General features: G+C 45.2%; 1 protein-coding gene across 1 annotated transcript in view; it reads left to right on the plus strand.

Moving 5' to 3' along the window:
* The window catches only part of LOC309551376 (D-beta-hydroxybutyrate dehydrogenase, mitochondrial-like), an 80,164-nt gene that overhangs the window by 49,621 nt on the left and 13,471 nt on the right, over window positions 1-17,072 (plus strand). Inside the window, exons 3-4 of the mRNA XM_082251949.1 lie at window positions 5,352-5,493; window positions 16,688-16,840. Of these exons, the coding sequence (XP_082108075.1) occupies window positions 5,352-5,493; window positions 16,688-16,840 (295 nt within the window). The remainder of the gene's footprint in view (window positions 1-5,351; window positions 5,494-16,687; window positions 16,841-17,072) is intronic.

Consider the following 17,072-nt stretch of genomic DNA (forward strand, 5'->3'; position numbering starts at 1 on the left):
TTGTATAGTGTGAAAGATAAGTTACCTAACATGTCATGCTTTAAAATTTCGCACACTCATGGAATGGCGACAAACTATGGTACTTAAAACTCTCCATAGGCAATACTTTAAAAAATGTTAGCGGTTACCAATTTAGAGGTATAGAGGATTCTAGTGCTAGAATTATTGCTCTCGCTCTAACGATCGTGAGGATCTCCCATGTGTCGTTTGAACACTGTTTCCATCTACGGTACGCGTGAACATGGAGGGATGGGGTGCTTTCAATTTTTTTTTTTTCTTTATTTTACCTTTTTTTTTTTTTTATTTTTTTTTGTTATTTTTACACTGTCCTAAATTTTTTGAGCACGTTTATTGCTGTCACAAGGAATATAAACATCCCTTGGGACAGTGATAGGCAGTGACCGGTACTCTTTATGGAGGGATTTGGGGTCTACAAGACCCCAAACCCCTCCTCTGCACTTGAAAGTATTCAAAATGCCAAAATGAATGTTTTTGAATACTTTCTATTTTTTAAAACTGGCGCCTTTAGGATTCAAGTAAACCGGACGTGATTTTGTGACGTCGTTTCTGGGTTACTAGATCCAAGCCTCGATCAAAGCCAATTCCGCCTTTGTTTGGGTCTCTGGCAGACTGGCGAACATGCCGGCTGGTTGCTCGGGTCTCCCGGTGGTACAGGAAACGCAGGCGGAGTGGTGGTGGGAGGGGGGGGGGGGAGTCCCCTCCCGCTGCTTGTAATATTGGTTGCTATTACAAGGAAGCTGACCGTCGACTCCAGAAAAAGGTAGCAGGGAGATGCCTGCAGCTACAGGCATCACCCCGGAACAACCCCTTGAAGCAGAAGGCCCCATATTTGCGTTACGTTGGCGTGAAGGAACATGAAAACTCGCTTTCAAGAAGAGTTACTTGCACAGGATCTTGCAGTGATGGCACCAGCATTAAAAGAGAAATAAGGCACTAGTGTGTACCTAGTATAGAATAAAGGGGTGTGGGCTTTCTTTTTGCCTCTAGACAGGTTTGCTTTAAGGTATACAATATTTCAAAAGCTGGCTATACACTGAAATTTGGCCTGTTCAGCAGGAACCAGCCGAATTCCAATCAGTGTGTGGCTGTCCCTGCTAGACAGAAGTTCATCCGCTGATCGACTTCTGTTGAATGGACATGTTGGAAATCATTTTCCATCTGCAGCTGCAGCAACTGATCAGTAGATGGGGGACCCCCATAGTAGATCCCCCATTCCTCCAATCACTTAATTTGTGTGGATCTAGTAATCTGTTTATTTTTCATTCAGCCTGCTTAAGCCGTAGCCTGGCTTTAACCACTTAAGCCCCGGAGGATTTGCTGCTCAAGGACCAGGCCCTATTTTGCGATTCGGCACTGTGTGATTTTTTAACGGACAATTGCGCGGTCGCGCAATGCTGTAGCCAAATGAAATTGACGTACTTTTTTTTCCCACAAACAGAGCTTTCTTTTGGTGGTATTTGATCACCTGTGCAATTTTTATTTTTTGCGCTATAAACAACAAAAGGGAGACAATTTTGAAAAAATAACAATATTTTAAAAAAAATTTTTATATGAAATTCTCTAAAAAAAAAAAATGAAAAAATCAAAATTGTTAAAATTTTAGGCCAATTTGTTTTCTGCTACATATTTTTGGTAAAAAAAATTGCAATAAGCGTAATTTTGATTGGTTTGCGCAAAAGTTATTGCGTTTACTAACTACGGGAAAGATTATGTAATTTTTATTGTTTTTTTTTTTTTTTTTTTTTATTAGTAATGGCGGCGATCTGCGTTTTTTTTGTTTTTTTTTTTTGCGGGACTGCGACATTGTGGCAGACAGATCGGACCCCTGACTGACATTTTTGTCACTTTTGGGGGTACCAGTGACATTACTACAGTAATTAGTGCTATAAATATGCACTGTTACTGTAAAAATGACATTGGCAGGGAAGGGGGTTAACGTTATTGGTGATCAAGGGGTTAAATGTGTCCCTAGGGGCGTGATTCTAACTGTTAGGGGGCATGGCTAGTGAGGTAATCACAGACCTACGATCCTACATAGCAGGATCGCATAGCCTCTGTCATTACTTCAGGGAGAATGACAGACAGCTGTGTTTACATCAGCCGTCTGTCTTTCTCCCTTTCCTGAGGCAGATTGCGAGTGGCCGGCGGACATCGGAGCCGCCGGTCACACGTGCTGGCTAGGGAGGGAACGAGCGGGGGCGGGAACGTGCCCCCAGCGGTGCGCGCTCGCCCCTACGGCTTGGGGGCGAGCAACGTACCCCTACGTCAATTTGCCTGTAGGGGGCTGGCTGCCGAGTGGTTAAGTGCTGGTTCACACTGTTCTGCAAATCACGTGTGATATGAATTCAGCCATACAGATTGTATGGCTGGATTTGCATCGCATTCGGACAAAAGTCTTGCAGGACCCATTATTTGGTCCGCACCAGAATCGGATCGCATGCGATCCGATTCCTGTCCGAATTGACAGTTTACACTGCGATATGTGAACTAATCTGGGGGTGTCATTATATTTGTATTGACATTCCCAGCTGTTCGCATATGGCAGTGTGAACTGCTTGCGAGTTGGGTGCGATGCGGAAACCCACAGTGGATTCACAGGGTTCCCGCATCGCACCAGTGTGAACCGACACTAATTGGGCAAAATCAGTTAGACTAGGAGGCTTAAACAGATAGTAAAGAACAAAAAGTAGTGTTAATCATACAATAACAACAAAAAACCCACTTTTATTTAATCGTTTTCCATTGTTTTGTTGCCACTTGCACATCATCTATGTGTAACAGTATGTACAATGAAAATGGAGAGACTAATGTTATATATTATGTATGTATAATATTTACTTGTATGTACATTACTAATCTAAATAACAACCATGGACATTTAAAGTACCCAGATAAAACTTTATAATAAAATAATATCATTTTTAGGAAGGTCCCATTTAAAAAATCTCTTAAAAATTAATTGCTCAAAAGTATATTCTCGTATACTACAGCACCTCAACGGATGTGTACCCTATCCAGCATAGTTGCGAAAGGGGGTGAGTACTTTATTGATGCCATAGCCATGGATGTAGCATACCATCCTGGCTGGGGATCTACTAATAGACAAGGTATTGCCTTGAATTCCTCCTCACCCCTATGCTTCCCACATTAATAAGTTTTCTCCCATTTTACTTTAAATGTTCTATATTTTATTAGTATAAAAAAATTAAGATACACATCCTTTAGGCCTCTTTCTAAACTAAAACTAACTAAAAATTTACATTACCGCTACAGTGAGTTTTCTGACTGTATGAAATGTATGCAAACCCCACAGATGTGCTGAATTGTGGACTAGTATATTGAAGTATTGTAGCATATTTGTTTTGCGATAATCATAAAAAAATGTAGAGTGGAAATATATAATATAAAATCTTTTTTTTTTTATACAAAGTTCTGTGTGGGTTCCCTCTTTAAAAGTCTGGAGTTGTTGATTGATTTTCTTCTATGCAAGTGTTTATATACTGGATTTTGGTCCTCCCATAACAACCCACTACCTGAATTGATAGTATGTTCATTTAATTATTCATCCTATTAACTAAAGCAGTAAACGTTTGATCAGTCGAAGCAGAAAACTGCTGGAGCAGTGAAAGAGAAATGAGGCTTTGTCTGCTGGCCTGCTAATCAGTAGCTGCCTTGTAAATATCTAAACAGATTTGGATTAACCTTTTTCACGCTTTTTGTTTTCCCCACTCGTTATTGGTTTGCAATTAACTGCATGATTCAGATTAACCAAGCAATAAATATACAACCTATTTATTTATATATATATATATATATACACACTATATTGTTAAAAGTATTGGGTACCTGCCTTTACACGCACATGAACCTTAATGGCATCCCAGTCTTAGTCCGTAGGGTTCAATATTGAGTTGGCCCACCCTTTGCAGCTATAACTGCTTCAACTCTTCTGAGAAGGCTGTCCACAAGGTTTAGGAGTGTGTCTATGGGAATGTTTGACCATTCTTCCAGAAGCGCATTTGTGAGATCAGGCACTTATGTTGGACGAGAAGGCCTGGCTTCTCGTCCAACATGCAGAATTAATTCAGCCTAATGTTCAATTCCTTCTTTTTGTCTCCCAAATGTTCCTGCTAGTAGAAACTGGGTGCAGCTTCCAGAGTGAACCAGCAGGATGTGAGCAGAAGACAGGAGGCTAATGCTAATAATGAGAAAGGGGGTTACACTGATCATGCATGCCCCAGGGCATGGGTGCTCAACCTGTGGCTCTCCAGCTGTTGCGGAACTACAAGTCCCATCATGCCTCTGCCTTTGGAAGTCATGCTACTACCTGTCAGCCTTGCAATGCCTCATGGGATATGTAGTTCTGCAACAGCTGGAGAGCCACAGGTTGAGCACCCATGCCCCAGGGGGTGTGCCCCTGTCATTCAACCAGGAAGAGCAGCGGCAGGTGAAGGATTGAGCAAAATTGTACAAGACAGTGCTGAAGAAGGAGGGGAGTATTGCACCAAAAGTTTTATACCTTTTTAAAAAGACAAGAATAACGTGTAAAGAACAGTTTCCTATAGCAGCCCATTAGAATGTATCTCATTGTTCTGACTGGCTTAGAACTATAATTACATTTTTACATTGTTCTGCTTCCCATGTGACAAAATACATGTAGTACTTTGTCCCATTAAGTTAGGTTCTTCCTAAGCCTAGTTTTGAAGTCCGACCTGACCCCCTCCCCTCCCTGCATGGCAAATTCAACAACAGATTTGCTAGAGACAGATATCCATTGGAAATGGATCCATCTGATGCAGCTTGTCTTGGCTCCGAGCACTTTCCCGAAACAAGAGGAATGCAGATGGAGAGTGGGTTGTGTCAGCCTCCTGTCTCTCTGCATTCCTCTTGCCGTAGCTTGTTTAGGAAAGTGCTCTGAGCCAAGACAAGCTGCAGTTATAATGGATTTGTCTTCAAACTATTGTTGGATATGCTGCGTGGGGAGGGGATGAGCAGGTTGGAATCATAAGTAGAATCACTTGGCTACATAAGACAAACTACTACATGGGGCCGATTAAATGTAAATTGTCATGATGGCTCTTCTTTAAAGTGGTGAAAGCTGAAATTTGATATGGGTTGTGGTGGGCTTCTTACAAATTCATATTAAGAAAATTGAATAAGATGTATTAGACACATTGGTAACCGCCACGCTTTTCATCTGTATAATTCATCTGTTTTTGATCCCATTGTGTCTGGTTTATGCAAATATCTTTCTCTGTGTTATAGTTTTATTTTATTGTAACCAATGTACATTACTTTAGTCAGTACGCACTTTTCTGCAATACTTCCAGGATAAGAATGGAGAAGGAGCTCAGGAGCTGGAAAAATTACAAAGTGATCGCATGAAAGTCCTTCAGTTGAATGTCTGCAGTGATGAAGAAGTTGCCCATGCTGTGGAATTTGTGAAGGAGCACCTTGAGGACCCCGAGAAAGGTGGATAATAGATCCAAAAATCTGCCATGTGTACAACTTTATTCTAATCACCAATATGTTCACATGAGCCTATAAAGGTGTTTTCTATATTGTCCATTGAAGGACCCAGATTTTAGATACAGTTGATTATACTGCCGCCTGCGAAAAGTTCTGAAAATGGCAAATGGAAGCCAGCCTCCTAATAAACCCTATCCAGCATGCCTCATTTTTTGTTGGTGTGCTAGCATTTGCTCTTTGTAAGTTTTGCCTTTGTCTTCAAACACGATTCCTTGCTACACTGCTGTTTAACCTGGTCTCTGCATCGCAGCTATCTGGATCGTTGTTTACTCAGCCTAGCTTTGAAGACTGTACCTGGACTGGAGATTTTGGGGCCAGCCTGCATTGTGTCCTTCGGGCATTGGGTTCTGTATTGTGGCATTTACCAGACTGGAATATATGGTGTTAGTTAGCCATGGAGTTCTTCCCTGGTCCAGAGCCCACATAGAGCCCCAGGTGTGACCCTGTTGCCATGACAAATAGCGGCAAGACCACAACGCATTGTCATGACAACTGTTTTATTTATGGTTCAAGCCTCCCTCATGTGAGCATTGTGGCTTCCCCACAGCCTTCTGCAGTTCTTGTGAGGTCATTTTCTGCCTGACTGTGTGTCACTTCCTGTGCGCCGGCTTTTTGGAATCTGAGGTGCAACTCCTCCACACTGAACATCATCCCTCCAGCTGATTCTTGCCTCTTCCTTGGTCACCTGTTCATTCAGCGATTCTCGTGGTGCCGAAGTCTGATATGCTATTACTGTCATCTTTACAGTGTTAGTTATCTTTTTACCATAGCATCATTTTATTTTAAAAAGTCAGTTCATTTGTCCTTATGTGCTCAATAAACCTATTTTCTCTTACGTCCTCCGACAGTCGCCGCCTCTTCATATTCGTCACATATGGGGTATTAGACTTTGCTCCGAAGGAGTAGCTAGGCAACAGAATATGTTAACATTAAAGCTTTTAACATATCCCACCCTCAAGGGGTGGTCCCCTCAGTCAATACCCTCCTACTTCCTGCAACCATATCTCAGTTTTAATGTCTAGCTTGTCAGGAGTGGCTGGCTCTCTCTGTGCTGGGGCTTTGTGCCCCAGACTCTTTCTCCTTTTTTGATTTTTTGTTTGAGTTTTCTCTCTACCTTTACTTAGCTGTTCTTTTTGTCAGCTTTAGTGAGTTCTTCGGATGAAGAGGATCATGCGGGCTGGGTCTCGGGCTGATCCCCCTGGTCGCAGGTCGTGGGTCAGTGGCTTCCCAGCCTGCCATCGAGCGTTCAGCCAGGTAACGCTCCTGGCACAGTGAACGACCCATCCCTGTTTGGTGCAGGGATGATTGGTGAGGTGGCTACCTCACTGGACGCTGTGCGGTTTCTTAACCCCCATTCTGTGCGTCTTGTATGCGACTCTCCCTGCCTCATGTGCAGCGGCTTGTTCGCCTGTGCGGGTCCCCCACGCCACTGTGAGGTAAGTGTATTTATGTGGGGACCTGTCTGTCTGGGGGGGTGTCAGTCACCGTGGCGGTGTTGTCTCGCCGCCTGGTTTGGTTGAAATGTTGGTCGGTGGACCAGTCTTCACGTAAGACCTTAGCCAATCTGCCTTATGATGGGTCTCGCCTTTTTGGGGAGTCCTTGGATGTGTTGATTAAGGGGATCACCGGAGGTAAGAGCACTCTCTTGCCCCATTTCCCCAAGGCTAAGGGGGCTTCTGGGAAGAAGCATGCTAATTTTCGGCCCCCTCAGGGGTCCTTTCGTGCCTTTCGGTCGCACTACAAGGGCAAACCGTTCAAAGGTCAAGGCTCTCAGAAGAAGCCCTGGTCTGGAAAGCAGAAGTCCGGTCAATCCGGATCCGCAGCCCATAACAGTGCGGCCTGAAGGGGCGCCCTCACCCAGTTTTGGGGTGGGGGGGACGCTTGCTCGGTTTTCTTCAGCCCTGGTTGGCCCGCGTGCGGGACAGATGGGTTCAGGAGATCGTTCGATCTGGTTACAAGATCGAGTTTCTCTCTCGGCCGGAGAGTAGATTTTTTCCCTCAAATCTTCAACTGTCTCCAGAGCGTTTACGGGACCTGCACCTGGCGGTGCGGGACCTGAGGGCTCAGGGAGTGGTAGTTCCGGTGCCTCATCGGGACAGATTTCGGGGGTTTTATTCCAATCTGTTCACCGTGCCCAGAAAGGAGGGCAAGGTTCGTCCAATTCTGGACTTGAAGGCTCTGAACCGCTCTGTGCGGGTTCGCAAGTTCCGCATGGAATCCCTGCGGTCGGTGGTGGCTGCCCTGGTTCCGGGGGAATTCATGGCCTCCATCGATTTTGAAGGATGCGTATCTTCACATCCCCATTTTCGAGGGTCACCAGAGGTACCTTCGATTTGCCATTGCGGAGGATCACTACCAGTTCGTGGCGTTGCCTTTTGGTCTCGCCTCGGCTCCGCTGGTCTTCACCAAGGTGCTTGCACCGGTTCTGGCATTATTGAGGGCCCAGGGCATTTCATTTTTCACACGCGGGGTCTCCAAGCGGAGATCCTGTCCATGTGGGACGGGAGACCTCAATCTCTGGATCTTCAAATCTCGTTGAGTCATCGCACCAGAAGAGACCTTCTGTGGTGGCTCCAGTCCCCGATGGTGTCCGGGGGCAAGTCGTTTCGTCCTATCTCGTGGACGGTGATCACCACGGATGCCAGCCTGTCGGGCTGGGGTGGTGTTCTGGGCGTCCTGTCCGCCCATGGAACTTGGTCGGAGGGGGAGTCTTCCCTTCCGATCAACATTCTGGAATTGCGTGCGATAAGTCTCTGTCTTCATCGCTGGACGGACCGGCTGCAGGGCTGCCCGGTTCGGGTGCAGACGGACAATGCCACGGCGGTGGCCTACATCAACCACCAAGGGGGCACCAGGAGTGCCCGAGCGGCTCGAGAAGTGGCCGACATTCTGTCTTGGGCCGAGACTCATGTCCCAGCGATAACGGCGGTTCACATTCCGGGGGTGGAGAACTGGCAGGCGGACTATCTGAGTCGCCAGACCCTGGATCAGGGGGAATGGTCTCTCCACCCGGCTGTCTTCCAGATGTTGTGCGCGAAGTGGGGTCTTCCAGATGTGGACCTGTTCGCGTCTCGTCTCAACAACAAGGTGAGAAGGTTCGTGGCAAGGACGCGCGACCCTCGGGCAGACGCGTCGGACGCGTTAGTGGCCCCGTGGCATCAGTACAGGCTGATGTACGCGTTTCCACCGATTCAGTTGCTGTCCAGGTTCCTTCGCAGGTTACACTCGGAACGCAGCACGGTGATTCTTGTGGCACCGGACTGGCCTCGCCGGTCCTGGTACGCAGACCTCGTGAATCTGGCGGTCGACGCCCCGTGGCGTCTGCCTCTTCGAGACGATCTCCTGTCTCAAGGACCGATATACCATCCTGCTTTACAGTCGCTGGCTTTGACGGCCTGGCTGTTGAGACCGAGGTCCTGAAGGAGAAGGGTCTCTCCCCAGAGGTCGTTCATACTTTGATCAACGCGAGGAAGTCTTCCTCGGGGAAGGTTTATTACCGTACTTGGAAGGCCTATTTTGCCTGGTGTGAGTCCAGGGGGTTTTCACCCCGCACGTACTCGGTTTCCCGAGTGCTGTCCTTCCTTCAAACGGGTGTCGATCAGCGTTTGGCGCTGGCTACGATAAAGGGTCAGGTGTCTGCGCTGGCCGTTCTGTTTCAACGTCCCGTGGCTTCCAACTCCTTGGTTGGCACTTTTGTTCAGGGTGTGCGGCATCTGGTTCCTCCTAGGAGGGATCCTTTGCCTCCTTGGGACTTGAATCTCGTTCTGTCTGTGTTGCAACGTGCTCCTTTTGAACAGATCAGGGAGATCTCGTTGTCTATGTTGTCCAAAAAGGTCGCCTTTTTTGGTGGCGATCACTTCGGCTAGCAGAGTGTCGGAGCTGGCAGCTTTGTCCTGCAAGTCTCCGTATCTGGTTGTTCATTTGGAAAGGGTGGTTTTGCGACCTAATCCTTCTTTTCTTCCGAAACGAGTTTCGGAATTCCATCTTAATGAGGATATTGTCTTGCCTTCGCTGTGCACGAAGCCTAAACATCCAAAGGAGGTGAGATTACATTCTCTGGATGTTGTCCGGGCGGTAAGGGTTTACCTTAAATCGACTGAGTCTTTTCGAAAGACAGATTCCTTGTTTGTTCTTCCAGAGGGTCCTCGGAAGGGCATGGCGGCGTCGGCCTCTACCATCGCAAAATGGATCAGGCAGACCATTGAACAGGCCTATGCTTTGCAGGGGAAGGTTCCCCCTGTGCCTGTGAAGGCGCACTCTACTAGATCTCTGAGTACGTCTTGGGCCTGTCGTCATGGGGCTTCTGTAGCCCAGGTGTGTAAGGCGGCGACTTGGTCGGCCGTGCACACTTTCACAAAATTCTACAAAGTAGATGTTCAGGCATCTGCGGATGCTTCCTTTGGCCGCAAGGTTCTTAGTGCGGCGTTGCCCTAGGGTCCCTTGTGGGGACCACTGGCTGTTGGGATAAGTTTTTTATTCCCTGGTTATTTGTCTTTTCCTGGGTTGTTGCTCCTGTTGAGCACCTGTTTTTTCCTGTTGCCCAGCTGGGTTCCTTCCTTTGGTAAGGTTCCTTTCTTTGATGCGGAGACTGCGTTGCCTTTTCGGCGCGGATGCGTTTCCCACCCCTCATGTTTGCACTGCTTTGGGACGTCCCCATATGTGACGAATATGAAGAGGCGGCGACTGTCGGAGGACGTAAGAGAAAACGGAATTTTTGTAAAATCTTACCTGTAAAATTCCTTTCTCTGAGTCCTCCGACAGTCGCCGCCCCCGCCCCTCTTTTGGGGTTTGGTTGTATACTCTACTGCTATTCCACTAAAACTGAGATATGGTTGCAGGAAGTAGGAGGGTATTGACTGAGGGGACCACCCCTTGAGGGTGGGATATGTTAAAAGCTTTAATGTTAACATATTCTGTTGCCTAGCTACTCCTTCGGAGCAAAGTCTAATACCCCATATGTGACGAATATGAAGAGGCGGCGACTGTCGGAGGACTCAGAGAAAGGAATTTTACAAAAATTCAGTTTTAAAGGACCCTGTAGATACATGCCTTATTTCATTAACTGTTTATATAGAAGCATGCACCAGTCCATCCAGCTGAGCTCATTTACTGTGCTCTAGCACTATCAAGTGACCACCTACCAACAGTGCTCTTCTTTGTGATTTTTCTACTTTTTTTTTCTTCTGATCACTCCTGGGAGTTTTTTCATATGAGCAGGAAGGTCAAGTGGCTGGATTTAAATACATTTTTTTTTCTTTTACACTAAAGCCTAGTACACGCCATTCGTTTTTTTTTTTTTTTCGTTCAAACCACCTGGTGAATGAAAAAAATCTCCACAGCTCAGATTGGAGCCGCTGTACTAACAATCCAATGTTAGTACAGCAATCTCCCTGCTGTGCTATTGTGTTCTCACAGGGGGATGCCCCCCCCCCCACCAGGGATGCCCCCCCCCCCGCCAGAACACTCCGGTCAGCACTTTCGGCCATTGGCTTAGAGTGCTGATTGGGAGTCGGTCTGCTGCTGGTTTTTCAGCATGCATGTCCAAACCACCTGGTGAACGAAAAAAATCTCCACAGCTCAGATTGGAGCCGCTGTACTAACAATCCAATGTTAGTACAGCAATCTCTCTGCTGTGCTATTGTGTTCTCACAGGGGGATGCCCCCCCCCCCCGCCAGAACACTCCGGTCAGCACTTTCGGCCATTGGCTTAGAGTGCTGATTTGGAGTCGGTCGGCTGCTGGTTTTTCAGCATGCATGTCCAACAGAAGCTGGCCGAACAGCCAGTATTATACATATGGGCCGGTTTATATTGAACTGGCCAAAGCCAGCTGGCGTTTGGCCCGTGTGTACTAGGCTTAAGGCTATAGGACCTGGATGTTGGTAATTTGCTAAAACACCAGGTGTTACCTTTTTGTTTAAACCACTAATTTCCTTTTTTAATCCCAGGCACCGTCGGTTATACTGTTAAGGCTGAATGGCCGAGTCCTGACATTAACTACAGGCTGTTAAACTAAAGACTCTTCTTTTCTCTCTTTTCTGCAATTCAGCCTATCCCACTGCTGCTCCTTCTCGTGAAACAACACATGGATCTCCAGTCTGTTTCCACTGCCTGCCTACAGTGACCTGGTCACATGCAGCCTCCTGAAACCCTCATCAGTATCAGCTGCTTGATTTGAGTACCTGAGGATTTGCCTAACATTTGGACATTGCTGCATTACTGCTGCATGGTTGTAACATGTCTTCGCTATGACACAGAAGGGACAATGCTGCTGCCATATGTGACCACCCTCCTAATGCTTCTGGCGGTGTTTACTTAGTATCCCCAGAAGGACCCAGCACCTGTAATCTGGAACCCCTATTGCTTTAGGGTCATCATTGAAATCTTCAGTTTCGTTGAGTCAGGCTATGTCCTTGTCCATGCACACCCAGTACGTTTTGGCTCTATGTGCTCATTATTGGGGCACCTTGCCTGCAGTGTGCTCCCAGCACCTTTCACTACAGAGTCTGTCTCTGACCCTCCTAAGTCTATCTTTGAAGAAACTGTCTTTTAGGCACAACAGTCTTTTGACATCACCTCAGATTTACAAGGGGATGTTTCAGAACTGGATGATCAACCTGCTGTTTCAGGGCTTGGGTCTTCTAGGACTCCTACAGCTGCAGACACCTTTCATTTCACTCACTATTTGAACATTGCTCTATGCAGAATGACAGCACCCTGAAGAGTCTGACATTTGGGTGCAGAGAACACCCCTTTTAGCTCACAGGCTAAGCCTTTTGTCTCTGGCACTTACTTCAGTTTCTCCTTGTTCTATCGCTTGTGCTATTGCACAAAATAATGCAACCTCCCCTATTTCCCTGCATTTCAGGACACATGGAGATTTGGGTTTTGGATTTGTACCCCATCTGAAAACGTACTCTCTTCCTTGGAGCATCCTCTGTGCCTTGGTCTTTTTAAGCCCCTCATGATACATTATACTCCTCAGCATCCCCCCTCCCCTGAAGGACTTCCTAACCTTCAAGGTCAACTAGAACCAGTTCTGGTTGTCTCCTATCTACAGAAGGACCTGGCCCCTCAGCATTCCTAAAATACCTGCTTCTTGGAACATTGGCCCTTGTGTTTACCCGAGTGGCCTTTCCTGGTATTCCCATTGAGAAATGTTTGGATGACCTTTTTGGATCCTTGTAGTCAGTATGATTCTGAAGGGCCTAACACCTGCAAGATGGTTCTCCCTTTGTTAGAGAATATGCCAAGAGTCAGTTTCCTGGGTGTTGGTGGTGCCTTCTCCTCCAGGAGGCTGTGGAATCCGCTATGCTACAAGAGCAGTAGTCGGTCCCTACATTGGACAACACTATGAGTACTGCTCTTGGTTGCACTGTCTTCCTTAAATGCATTGGAATTTAGTTCTCCTCTACCAGGAAGCTTTATGTCTCCTGGGATTGTCAGCAGGTGAAGCATGCTGGTAATCCTGCTGAAGGGACACTGTGTTGGGGATAGAGTGCATCTGAATGAATTTCAGGACTGGATTTACTCGGGGATAGCGTCTCCCGCTCTGGCTATTAAGCAACCTTTTGAGAAAGTTTCTCCAACGCCATCCCTTGTTCTGCCCTTATTCAGGTGAATGTTCTTGGCAGCGACACCCAGTCTATTCCTCACTCAATGACTATTGAGACTTCTCTGGACCAGGCAGGTCAGGAAATTCTTAGAACCATGTTCACCATTCAAGATTAGGCAGATCCTGCAGAGTTCATGTGTCAGGCCACAGACACCTCCAAAATTTAAAGTGGATTTGTTAAAAAAAAATTTCACCCCATTTTCTTCTGGTGTATCATCTCACCATTTTAGGGTTGTGCTATATCTTTCATCCCTGCCAAACCTTTCAGAGGTGTCCCACTTGCACCATATCCTTTAATTTAGGCAGAGGTCCATCCGTGTATACTGGCTGGTCTTTGCTTGAAGGCCTGGTCATAGGTTCTTTTGGAGGTTTTCCCCATATTTGTTTTTTTTTCTGTTTACCACATGCTGTTGTCGGTCCTTCCTCCCTAATTGGGTAGTTATGTTCTACCTGGTTATTTTCTACCTGCGATGCAGAAAGAATTAAAGCTAGAGGATCAGTCAGACAACTAGGAAGCTATGGCAAACTAGGCATCCTATGTATTTCTCCTGGGGCAGGATTCTTTTAAGCACAAATTCTGATCCACTTTTTTTTTTTTTTTTTTTAATACAGGTTACATCTAGCTTTATGTGAACTGCAAGTGAGCACCTGCAATGTGTACGTTTTTTCATAAAAATAATCCTTAAACCTGCAGATGCCACTGCATTCTGAAGATGGCAAAGTGTCTCTCTTTAATGGCACACATTTTGACTTGTATGTAATTCCAATTATCTATTTTTGTCCATTGGTTGGCCTGTACAAAGAATACCAAAGCACAGTGCTTTAAGTGTGCCAGCCAAAAGTCTTTAGGTAGGCCTATTACCTAGGGGATTATAATCAATTTAACTGGGGCATACTGGCACCACTAAATTTGGCCTTAGCATCTACACATCCATGAGCTCTAGTCATGAAATGATGAAATTGTAAAAGTGACATCTTAATTTTATAAGTAAGACTTTGAAAAAACTCAACGCTACCCCCACCCCCTTCCTCATACACAATTGTTCTGAAAAGAGAACCATGTTGCATATAGCAATTATTAATGTTCCAGTTGCTGTATAAGAATCTGGCATTTCTGTTCTGTTTTTTTTAGATGCTCACAGGGTCAATACTATGCTTGTCCTTGAGACTGGGTTCTTATGTGACTGTAAGGATCTAAAGCAGTAAGCCAGTAAGGTGATGCTGTCAAAGTGGAAAGGATGTACTCTAAGCAGTAACCCAAGACAAAAAGGAAAGAAATTAGTCAACTAGAATTTTAGAAAATAATTATTATTTATGCAAAAAAGTTAATAGAAACCTAGGAGCAATAAACATTATAAAAGTATTTCTAAAACCCAAAAAACAACCTTACAGCGAACGTTGTGCCATGCACTGCTTCTCTTGTACACCTGCGAGTTTGTTGCATGCTACTCAATCACTTACTATTATGCAACATCACTTTTCTCTTCACTTTCTTCCAAGTTGCTGTAATTCAGTATCTGTAGCCACACCAGTCTGTGCTGGTAACATCTTTATTAGCTCATAGGCACTTGCACTATATGGTCCTGCTAAAATGGGTATATGACTATTTATGGTGTGTGTGTGTGTGTGTGTGTGTGTGTGTGTGTGTGTGTGTGTGTGTGTGTGTATATATATATATATATATATATATATATATATATATATATATAATATACTGCTCAAAAAAATTAAAGGAACACTTTGAAAACACATTAGGTCTCAATGGCGAAAGATATCATGCTAGGACTGGGTAATGTTAGGAACGAAAGGATACCACATCGTTTGATGGAAATGAAAATTATCAACCTACAGAGGGCTGAATTTAAAGACATCCCACAAATCAAAGTGAAAAAATGATGCAACAGGTTAGTCCATTTTGCTGAAATTTCATTGCAGCAACTCAAAATGGTACTCTGTAATTTGTATGGCCTCCACGTGCTTGTATACATGCCCAACAACATCGGGGCATGCTCCCAATGAGACGACTTATGGTGTCCTGGGGTATTTCCTCCCAGATCTAGACCAAGGCATCACTGAGCTCCTGAGCTGAGTGAGGTGCAACCTGGCTGCGTCGGATGGATGGAAACATAATGTCCTAGAGGTGTTCTATTGGATTTAGGTTAGGCGAGCGTGGGGGCCATTCAATGGAATCAGTTCCTTCATCCTCCAGGAACTGACTGCATATTCTCGCCACATGAGGCCGGTCAATGTCATGCACCAGGAGGAACCCAGGACCCACTGCATCAGCATAGGGTCTGACAGTGGGTCCAAGGATTTCATCCTGAGCCCAAATGGCAGCCAGGGTGCCATTGTCTAGCCTGTAAAGGTCTATGCATCCCTCTATGGATATGCCTCCTCAGACCATCCCTGACCCACCGCCAAACCCGTCATGCTGAACGGTGTTACAGGCAACATAACATTCTCCACAGCTTCTCCAGACCCTTTAACGTCTGTCAAACTTGCTCAGGGTGAACCTGCTCTCATCTGTGAAAAGCACAAGGCACCTGTAGCGGACCTGACAGTTCTGATGTTCAATTACAAAGGCCAATCAAGCTCCATGGTACCGGGCAGTGAGCACAGGGCCCAATAGAGGAAGTCAGGCCCTCAAACCACCCTCAAGAAGTCTGTTTCTGATTGTTTGGTCAGAGACATTCACACCAATGGCCTGCTGTAGGGTCATTTTGTAGGGCTCTGGCAGTGCTCATCCTGTTCCTCCTTGCACAAAGGAACAGATACCGGTCCTGCTGATGGGTTTAGGACCTTTTTACAACCCTGTCAGCTCTCCTAGAGTAACTACCTGTCTCTAGAATCTCCTCAATGCTCTGAAGACTGTGCTGGGGGACACAGCAAATCTGGGAATGGCATGTATTGATGTGCCATCCAGGAGGACTGCCTGTGCAACCTTTATAGGGTCCAGGTATCGCCTCATGCTTCCAGTAGTGACACTGATCCTAGCCAAATGCAAAACTGGTGAAAAAACAGTCCGAAAAGAAAATATAAAAAATGTAATTTGCCTCCACCCGTAAAACCATTCCTGTTTTGGAGATGATCTCATTGTTGCCCATCTAGTGTACCTGTTTTTAATTTCATTAACACCAAAGCAGCTGAAACTGATTAACAACTCCCTCTGCTACTTAACTGACCAGATCAATATCCCAGGAGTTTAATTGACTTGATGCTATACTTTGATTAAAAAGTGTTCCTTTCATTTTTTTGAGCAGTGTGTATATACAATACATATAAAGGATGTTTAAAAAAAATGTTCTGCCATGATGGTTCTAGAAAACTATTTAGAAACATCCAGTCAAAAGGCTTGGCAACTAAGATTGGAAATTTATGTAAAGTAAGCTGAACCTAGGCCAAATTAAGTGTAGTGCGTAGAAGTAAATCTGTGTGGAAACAATGCTTTGACAATGAAGAATATTAAGTGTCTATTGCATGTGCACTACTTTTCTTTTTTTATGTGAGTTTATTTTGCATTTCAGGTTTGTGGGGCTTGGTTAATAACTCTGGCATTGCTACATTTGGAGAGGTGGAATTTACAAGTCTTGACACATATAAAGAAACTGCAGAGGTGAATTTATGGGGAACTATTAGAGTGACAAAAGCTTTTTTGCCTCTGATACGTCACAGTAAAGGTAAGTTGTTAGCACTCTAATATATAATTTTAATTTACAGTAGTAGCAGGGTAGATGGCATTATTTTGCAAAAAAGCAATTGGAAATTCAATGGCAGTAGGATATTCAGTTATAATATGTATTATGAAGAATCATTTTTAACTGCCTGTACACAGATGAATCCCCATTTCCTACAAATATCCATGTAGTGTAACCCACACCACATACAAGATGATATATAAGGTTAATCTTT

Source organism: Pelophylax lessonae, assembly GCF_965119305.1.
Source record: "Pelophylax lessonae genome assembly, chromosome: 3".
NCBI classification, from domain to species: Eukaryota; Metazoa; Chordata; class Amphibia; order Anura; family Ranidae; genus Pelophylax; species Pelophylax lessonae.